The 9,436-nt window shown below is 50.7% G+C and overlaps 1 protein-coding gene across 1 annotated transcript; it reads right to left on the reverse strand.

Moving 5' to 3' along the window:
• Positions 1 to 896: 896 nt before the first annotated feature.
• On the reverse strand, positions 897 to 8,744 carry EREG (epiregulin). The gene is made up of 5 exons (XM_077176914.1): positions 8,643 to 8,744; positions 3,165 to 3,248; positions 2,894 to 3,017; positions 2,182 to 2,328; positions 897 to 1,310 (listed from the first exon to the last, which is right to left on the reverse strand). The coding sequence occupies exons 1-5, from the start codon at positions 8,686 to 8,688 to the stop codon at positions 1,250 to 1,252; spliced, it is 462 nt and encodes a 153-aa protein (XP_077033029.1). The 5' UTR covers positions 8,689 to 8,744; the 3' UTR covers positions 897 to 1,249.
• Between the last annotated feature and the right edge of the window lie 692 nt (positions 8,745 to 9,436).

Here is a 9,436-nt window from a genome sequence, read left to right on the forward strand (position 1 = left end):
GAGATGCCACGTGTTCATGTGCTCAGCTGCAGAGGTTCATCAGCTTGTGCTACTCTGCTACTCATCAGGCTTGTGCCTCCCTGCTAAAATCCAAAATGCAGCCAGCACAACCTTCCTGAGGGTATGGATGAGACAAGATCCCTGCTGCTGTCATGCAGTCTATGTTGGATATGCTGCACTAGGAGCTGTCCTCTGAGACTTCCTACAGCTGTGCCAGTTAAAACTATCCATTGGAACTAAAGGTGCATTGATACAATCATTAATAGTACTGTGGTTTCTCTCTCCAAGAATAACTGCTGAGGCCTCTAAGACACTGCTCAGTCAAGCCATGCTGGGTTTCACTCTGACATCCAAGCATTAATCCAGCATTGCCAAACCCATCAAATAACCCATCTCCCCAAGAGCCACATTACTGTGTCTGTTAAACCTCTCCAGGGATGGGGCCTCCACCACTGCCCTGTGCAGCCTCTGCCAGGGCTGGATAGCTCTTAGAGTGAAGAAATTTACCCCAATATCCAATCAGTACCTCCCCAGGCAGAGCTTCAGGCCGTTTTCTTTTGTCCTGTCCCTGTTCCCTGGAAACGGATCCCCTGACCCACCCCTGCTGTCAGGGAGTTGTGGAGAGACAGAAGGTTCCCTCCAGAGCCTCCTTTTCTCCAGGCTCAGCTCCCCCAGCGCCTTCAGCTGCTCTTCCCCAGATGTGTGCTCCAGACCCTTCCCCACCTCCCTTCCCTGGATATGCTCCAGGCTCTCAATGTCCTTCCTTTCATGAGGATTTGTTGATGAAGATACGGAACAGGACTGGTCCCAGGACTAAGCCCTGGGGAACATCCCCAGTGAGGGGCAGCCAGCTGGAGGTAACTCCATCCACCACCACTCGCTGGAATCAGAAGACATTTTGGCTTTGTCTAGAAGTTTTATTTCAAGGAATACAATTGCTTTGAGTATATTCACAAGAATAAATATAAAATTCTTCTCTCCAGAGCAAGAAGATGAGTTTTTATAAAAATATATGTCTATCCCAAAGAACCACCTAGATGGGATTCCCTTTAGGAAATATTATTTAATAAAAAAATAAAACATTGAACATAAAATGCTTGACCTATGCTTATTGAATCACCAAACAACTGAAATTTTTTAAAGGTTATAAATATTGTAAATATTATTAACAAAAATAACATTTAAATAGACGTGTAGGCGCTGAGTCCATCCAGATGAACTGAACACTGCAGAGAAGCCACAGCTTCTCCTATAGGGCACCAACTTCCTTGTATTCACTGGCGTTTGTCTGTCTCCGCTTGCTGCGGTACCTGGAGTAGAAGAGAGAAATGTCAGTTCTGGAAAGCCAGTTGCTTTTGGGGAGTGGTTGGGAGTGGGGGCAAAGGAAAGAAGGAAAAAAGCTGTACCAGCTCCTCAGACTTGTTTAAAATCTCTAGCAGCTGGGCTCTCTCTGTCTGTGCTCATTTCCAGGTCTGACTTCACTTGAATGCAGTCTCCTTTCTCAACTCTTCACTGACAATTCCACATCTGCATTAAAGTCTTCCTGCTGGTACTAGGCTTGTCTTTGAGAAATTCTGCTGGTTACCATCTAGCTGCCTACCAGATCTGGGAAGCTGAGCTCTCCTTCTGGACTTGTTCCATCTCCTCAGCTCTCTGACAAACGCTTACCATTAGTTTTTAGGCTGGAGAAGGATTCCTGCTGCTTTGGGTCTGTTCATGGAGAAGAGTACTGTCCCCCATGGTAAAGCTGATAAGGCAGTGCTTATGATGTCACATCACAATAACCTACCAGATCAACAAATCAGCTGATAGAAATCCAGCTGCTCTTCAGCCTCTGATGTCTGAGGGAATGGCATTACCAATGAAAGAACTTGAATTTCCCTACTCCCTGTCTGCTCTCTCCTTGAGCTCAACACACCCTCTAAGCCAGACAGGAACCAGCCTACAGAGCCCCAGAGTGAGGGTGAACGGGCACTGGGAGTGCTGCTGCCTGGCCTGCAGCCTGGCCTGTGCCACGCTGCCAGCACGCTTTCTGTCCTGAGTGCCTCAGGTGCAGCTGAGCAGGGCTGTGTGTGGAACTGCCCTGAGAGTGAGCTGCTCCAGGCTACCCAGGGGGCTCAGAGGATGCCTGCCACCCCCAGCTGGCCCGGCCTCCTGAGCCACCAGGAGCACAAGTCTCACCTTCTGCAGATGTAGTAGGCGGCGAGGGAGAGGGCAGCAAGGAAGAGCAGGACCACGATGACGGTCAGCGCCACGTACTCCTTGCTGAGGGGCTGCCGCACCAGCTCCGAGTGCACGCAGCGCACCCCTGAGAAACCGACGTCACACCTGAGGGAGACAGAGGCATAGTCACACACGTGGCACCGGAGTTACACCTCAGCAGCTCACAGAGCATCCCAGGCTGCTGGCCTGCTGTTTCCTCAGGGACCAAACACTTAAACTGATGTAACTCAGTTACACGTGGCCTTAGAGATGACTGCAAATTGTTCAGGTTAACAAGCAATACCCCTAAAAATGCCTAAAGCATCTTTATTTTGTAGGTTGGATCAAAGGAGAGACCTTGGTGCTGTGCCTGAGCTCTGGATCTCATACTAGTATAAATACAGATGGACAGGGAAGCACATCAGAAAGAATGTCCCAAGTCTAAGCTGGGTTGGTCACTAATTTCAGGTGTCTGAGACTCTCACAGAGATCACTGGAGGCAGCACATGTGCTTAACACTGCTTTAAATGCAGCTGAGCATTACAGATGTGGTGCTCCTCTTCACTTTCTTGTGAGCATTTAATACTTGGCTGGATTGCTGTTTCAGCTAAGTGTCAACGGCAGCCAGAGCGAAGTTCACCTCAAAGCCCACCCCAGGGAGACCTGCAGGATGAGTGGGGCCTGTCCATACCTGCAGTAGTGCTCATCCAAGTCCACAATGTACACACACTGCCCATGGAAGCAGTAGTCCTTCATTTCAGGCTTGCATCTCGTTATCCCAACTTGGGCCACACGTGGGCTGTTCTCTGTCTGGACTGCAAAGATATTTCATTAGCACCTCAGGATGTGGGCAATGCTGCTCAGAGAAAAATGATTCCCAAGGGCACCTCAGTGAGGCTGCCAGCCCAAGGAAGATGGGAACCAAAGGCCTAGGTATTTACACAGAGCTGTGCAGTACTTACTGAGTGCTGTTGTGCAGTTCTCCATTTCACCAGGCCCACATAACGGGATCACTGTTGTGCCCTGGACTGCTTGCAATAGGTAACCTAAAAGACAATGAAAACAACAGTCAAAACTAGATGCATTTTGAGTTAAATGTTTAAGCTGCTGTAGTAATTAATCCAAGAAGAACAGAAGCTTCTCATCATGGTAGGAAAGACCTGAAGTTGAAAGCTGAAAAAATACAGGTCTGAGTGATGTGCTGCCTACATTATATACGGCAGCCCAAAGAAACATCTCTGAAATGCAAACTTATAATGCAGAACAAAAAGATTCAACAGAAACCTGGTGTCTGTGACCATCTCTCACCCACACTGTGAGTGAAACTGGGCAGGAAAAGGCTTGGAGAGATTATGGGGAGAGGCAGGAATTAGGCCATTTGATGATTATGTTAGGTTTCTGACTGGTCTGGCATGGCACCTGTGCAAGGGAAATAGCCAGGCTTCCACAATTAGGCATGACAGTCCAGCACTCATCACAGGAGGAGTCCTTTTGCTGATCAAAATCAAGATATCCTTGACTCACAACAGCCCACAGGAAGAGAATTTCCTAGGAATCTGCAAGTCAGTGCAGCTGGTGACTCAGCACACCAGGTCAGTGCTGAGCCAGGCTCAGCATCCCACCACTGGCTTCAGAGACCACAAACTGCTCCAGGTAGGCTTAACACAAAAGCTGCTCTTTACCAGCAAAGAACTTGCTCAGCCCTCTCCTCGCTGAAGACAGCTGAAGGGCTGGACAGTTCCTGCACTGACACCCACTCCTTTGGCAGCTCCTTGCTGAAGGCCCGCTTTCAAAGCCACTAACACGAGATACCAAACACTCCTCATCTGCCCATGGGCTTGGAGAGGTTACTGACCACTTTATGGACCCTGGGCCACTGTAACCTAGCAGAACACCAGAAGAAACAGACACAGCTTTCAGCTGTTCCACTAGTTAAATGAACATTTGCAAGCAGGATTGGAAAGCCAGCACAGGTGCCTATAGTTTCATGGCTAGTCCATGAGGAATAGTGAATGTCTGTCCCGGCTGGACATGAAATCCACCTTGCTAAAACTCCTGCTGTGGTCACAAATTAACCTGCTCATGAACTGCTTAGTCATCAGCCCCATTCCACGGAAGTCTGTAATTTGTGTCTTTGGGCTGTTTGCCTCTATTAACTTGTCAGGTCATGCATGTCTAATGGAGGGAGTGTGCCTCCATAATTTCCCGATCATTCTAATTCAACTCCAGTTATTAGAAAGTGTCATTACATCTCAGGGTTAAATCTAGCAGTGGTAATTTATGGGTTTCCGGCAGCTCATCTACTTCTGGGTGATAGGTAGGCTTCCTTTATCCTTCATTCCAGCTACACACCAAACCAGCAGGAATATCTAAGAGGGACGGGGCTTCTTCCTGTGTTTGCATTTTTAAAAACATCATTCCTCCTTCTTACCTCCCTCTGCAAAGCTAATAAACCAGATTTCCACCAAGCTCTAGAAGAAAGAACAAAGCCCAGGTCCCCCAGAGCCAGAGCAACAGTAACAGGTCCATGATGCCAGCACCTCTACCAGCTGGAGACTCCTGTGCCTACTGGCATGACTCAGCAGGACCTGCCTTTCCCTCCAATGGGGCAGGACATGCAAGTTTACTTTCAGGGTGGGATTTTTTATTTTTTTTTTAAGCAGCAGTGTGCTTACTGTAGATTGCCTCAGCAGCAGCAGTTTAACATTTCTGTGAGGCCCATCTGAGTTGCTAAAACATAAGTTCAAGTGTGTGAAAGGAGAGCCACCAGCTGTCAGACAGGCAGCCCAGGGACCTGCGGTCCCAAAAGATGCTGGAAAAAGATTTAGCAAGCCAGTTTTTCTTCCCAGGAACTAGGGGGACATTTCAGGAGTGCTCCATGGACTAAGCTGCTCCCTTGGAAGGGAGGAGCTATGGCACAAGACAGCAGTGTCTGACTAAGGACACATCATGTCACAGAAACAATTAAGGACAGAAATGAAAAAAAGTCAAGGCTACACCTGCCAGAGGTATCTGAGATACCCACTTGTTAAGCAGATGGATTAAGCCAGCTGAGGATCTCATGAAGCCTACACATTTCTGTCACAGTTTGCTCGCTTCCTTGACCTGGGCATAACCCCAGCAGCTGCTTTTTAAGCTGGAGTTCTCAGTTGGAAACTTAGAGACTTAGCAGAACCTGGCTTTCACATTTGAGAAAACTCCAACCAAAAGGTCCATGGAAGAGACAGGTTAGCTCTCCTCTTGGCTCCAGAAAGGAGCATGGCTTTCCAGTTAAAGGCCACAACTCAGACATCTATGGGGGAAAAATTAAAAATAACCTCCTCCTCCAACACTGCCCAAGGGCTTTCCTAGTCCCAGCCGTGTGCAGGTGCCTCCTCCACCTGATTGCAGGCTCTCAGGGCCAGAAAGGCTGGACTGCAGGTGTGGATATTTGCTGACACCCAGCAGTATTTGCTACTTTTGGGCAAAGTTCTTCCTGTTCTGCACTGCTCTGTTTTGCCCTTTCCCCCATGCACATATTTCCCCTCTGACATCACCGGGAGGATAAGGGATCTGCACACAGCACTGGCAAAGGAGAGCCTTTCCCAGGATATTTATCAGATGATGCATACTAAACACAGCACCTGGGAGAGGTTATATTTTTATTCCTTCACTGTTCATTAAGCAAACACAGGATACAAGATAAGAGTAATGAGGTGGTGGATTTTCATCTGTGTCTTGCAGTAATGTGAGTGTTACATGTCGTATTCCTACATCATAATCCCATCCAGCTTCACAGGTATTCCTGCAAGGTTCACACTGACAGCACTTACTGGAACAGGAATAATGCTGCTGCTTACTTGTCTTTCCATGAGGGAAGAAAGGAAAATGAGGGCCAGTGACCAACTGCCTTCGCTTCCTGCAGCCTGTATCAGAGATGACCTACAAGGCTTAATCAACAGTTTACCCACTGTGAGCCAGCTGTAGTTTCCAGTGGCAGGATGACTGCTGAGGATGAAGGATGCACAGGCAAGATACACTCAGCTGAGGACTGCTCTGTGGAGGATTTACACTTGGGGAACTGTCAAGTTTTTGAGAGCTCAATCATTATTTGAGTTGCCTTTGTCTGTCTGAGATTGCCGGTCCTGTACTAATTCACCTGAATGGTGCTACCTCCCATTTGGCATCTCTATGGTCTCTCTGCCACAGCAGCAGCACATACACCCTCCCCATGGGTTGCACTTCCAAAGCAGAGGTGCCCAAGTGACACACACCTGAAGGATCTCAGCCCATTTTAACTGCAAAGACAGACCAAGGTGCATCCCTACCACCTGATTTTGGACAACCAGGGGATGTCTTAACTGTCTTCTGTCTTCTTTGGCAAACCAAGTGGGAACATGGAAGTTACCCAGTCTGTCCCACTGGCTTCGTGAGCATCCCTACTACCACTGTTTAATTCCAGAACCACAGACTCACAGCTGTGGATGTCCAGGATCAGGTCACAGCAGCTCTAAGGCAGCCCTGGAAACACCAGTCTATCATGGGAAGACTGGTGCTCCAAAACTGCTACAGGCCCCCAGGATCATCTTCAGCATTGTATCAAGACTTACCCTTGGGCAGAGATAATGCAGTTATGTGCACCCCATCATCCCAGTAGTGCTCCCACCCCTCTGGAGACCTACAAACCACTGATCTTACTCAGGTGCTGCCCCTGTGCCTCAGCCACACTGCTTCCCACCCCCTGCATGGGTCTGAGTTCCCTATGCCACAAAAGCAGCAATCCCTTATGACTTCCAGCCGGACACACCAGCCACTAACACTTGCCCCATCCTCAGATGCAGCAGTCTTTATGCTGAGCCAGTTTGCTGAGAGCCAGGAGAATCTGACACAGGAAAACATAAGGACAGCAGGTCCTGGAACTGATCAGTGAGTCCGAGGTCCAACTCCTGCCTTCCCCTCTGAGTAGGCATTACAGGGAGCACAGGGGATCAGTGCCGAGGCTCCTGCAGCAACTCCCACAAAAGGCAGGTCCCCAGCTTGTCCCCACCACCACCACATCCACATATGGCTGGCATAGCACCGTGTCCCCTCAGGAGTGAGTGACATCTCTATCTCACCACTCCCTTGCTGCTGTCTCCAGGCCCACAATAGCCAGGATATGAACCTGGCAAGGAGACTGTCACTTCAGTAAGGCTTCAGCCATTCAGCAGGGAACCTCCTCCAGTCTGGCATAACACCAGTGCCAGTCTTCCCAGAAGCACCAAGTTCTGCTTACACTCCTGCCCTGGGAGGGGAAGGCAGTAAAGTGCTCATAGCACTTGTTATGATGCCACCTAGCTATGACTAACCCATCCCTTACTTACTATTAGGTGTTGTGCCTGCCCCGGAAACAAAGAAATTCATATACAGATCCATGAAGACATACCAGTTCCTACCAGTGTCATTTTTGTGCAAAGCATGGCTGACTCACAGACTATAAGACATTTAGCCTGCTGTCCTGACAAGTGAGATGCTGTGCAGCAGCTACTCCATCAATTGTTATGGAAAGACCCAGCTAAGAGGAAAGACACAAACTCATACTGCAGTGGGCTCAGAAGGTGAGGAAAACATCTGTCCCAAAAGAGAAGTCTTGGGAACTGAGTTTGTCCATCAACTGTGACCTCGAGCCCAACATCCTGAGTGCGAGAACATGCTTTGTTATTAAAGCAAGGTGTGAGTGTGCCAGGTCCCAGGACTTGCTGCCCACAGAGCTCAAGTTGCCCAGCAGGGTCAGCTCTCAGCAGTCACCACCTGTCACTGCCAGCACCCCATGGAGGTGTGTGACAAGGATCAGCTCTTGCATCACAGCACACCCAGGCCGCAGGACTCTTGATGCTCTAAGGATACACGTGGTTCACTTGAGACTTTCAGGTAGCTTATGTCATACAATGGAGTAACACACTCCCAGCAAGGAGGTGGAGAAGTGTCAAGCAGAAGGAGGCCACAACCTGTTTTGTTATGATCAGGAAGTCTCTGCTGCTGTGAGGATTCACCCACTGAACTCACCCAGAGCATGGCCTGGGAGAAGGCAGCAGGACCAGGCTACAAACAGGACAGGTCAAGGTGAAAGGGAAAAGACTGCACTGAGAGCAGAGCTGGTGAGAAGGGAAAGAATGTCCACCTTCACTCAGTCACAGGACACACCTGGGCATCGCACAAGCAACAGAACAGAACATCCTGTCAGAACACACCACAAAGTGTGCTGTGTGCTCCACTCCTCAGCTCATACAATCCACCCGGGTACACCTGTCAGCGCCCGGGAGTTCATCTCGGAGACAATCCCATCAGCCTCACCTGAAGGCAACTTGAACGTTATGCTCTGAGGCAGATTTCCCAGCAGCCAAAGAATGCCCCTGCCCCAGGACGCAGCACTCGAAGCCCTCCCAGCCCTTGCCCGCGGGAACGGGGACCTCGCTGCTTACCGAGGAAGAGCAGCAGGCTGCGGGCCCACAGGCAGCCGGCGTCCATCGCCCTCGGTGCCCGGGGAGCAGAGGAGGCGGCAGGAGAGGAGGCGGCAGGAGAGGAGGCGGCGGCAGCGACAGGAGCGGCGCAGGGGTGTGCTAGCGCTCGGCCGGCCGGCAGCACTTTTATGTGCCCACGGAGAGGCGGGGCCCGCTGCCGTGAAACTCAGCCTGTCCGGCCAGGGCAGCGGCTCGGCTCGGCCTCCGCGCTTCCTGCCCCCCGCCCCTGGCCGCCCCCTGCTCTGCCCGCGGGCCATGCCCCGACAGTGGGCAGGGACAGCACCCCCGGCCCGGCTTGTCCCAGCCCTTCGCCCGGAGCAGGGGGCAGCTCTGCCCACTCCGGCTGTCGGCTGATGCCCGGGTACATTAGGTGTCCCTGGTTCCAGCAAGTAGCACTGCAAATAGTACCTGGGGCCGTAAAATTATCCGAGCCCTCTGAGCAGTCTAGCCCATGCGCTGACTTCCCGGGGCTGTGGATGCCTACGGCACAACCTCGGGATCGCTGTCTCTGCTTGCTTTCAAAGCATCCATCCATGTGATGTTCAATGGCAAGAGGCCCTGCAGACCCAGAGCCAGCTGCCCAGGTAGCCCCTGCCAGCACACAAGGGACCACTGGGCCATTGCATTGCCATAAACACCACCTGTGCCTAAACCAAGGGTTGGGAAACACTCCAGGGTGGGCAGCTGGAAACTTGCTGGGCTAATCTCCCATCTCCTGGCATTTCTGAAGTGACCCTTAGCACACACGTGCAGCT

Source organism: Agelaius phoeniceus, chromosome 4 (genome assembly GCF_051311805.1).
Source record: "Agelaius phoeniceus isolate bAgePho1 chromosome 4, bAgePho1.hap1, whole genome shotgun sequence".
NCBI lineage: Eukaryota > Metazoa > Chordata > Aves > Passeriformes > Icteridae > Agelaius > Agelaius phoeniceus.

What these genes read in the sequence shown, in the direction of transcription:
- EREG (XM_077176914.1), bottom strand. Translation starts at nt 8,688, where the DNA reads ATGGACGCCGGCTGCCTGTGGGCCCGCAGCCTGCTGCTCTTCCTCG. An exon ending in GAACTGCACAACAGCACTCA is followed by an intron (nt 3,018 to 3,164) that starts GTAAGTACTGCA and finishes ATATCTTTGCAG; the next exon opens with TCCAGACAGAGAACAGCCCA. An exon ending in TTGGATGAGCACTACTGCAG is followed by an intron (nt 2,329 to 2,893) that starts GTATGGACAGGC and finishes TGTCTCCCTCAG; the next exon opens with GTGTGACGTCGGTTTCTCAG.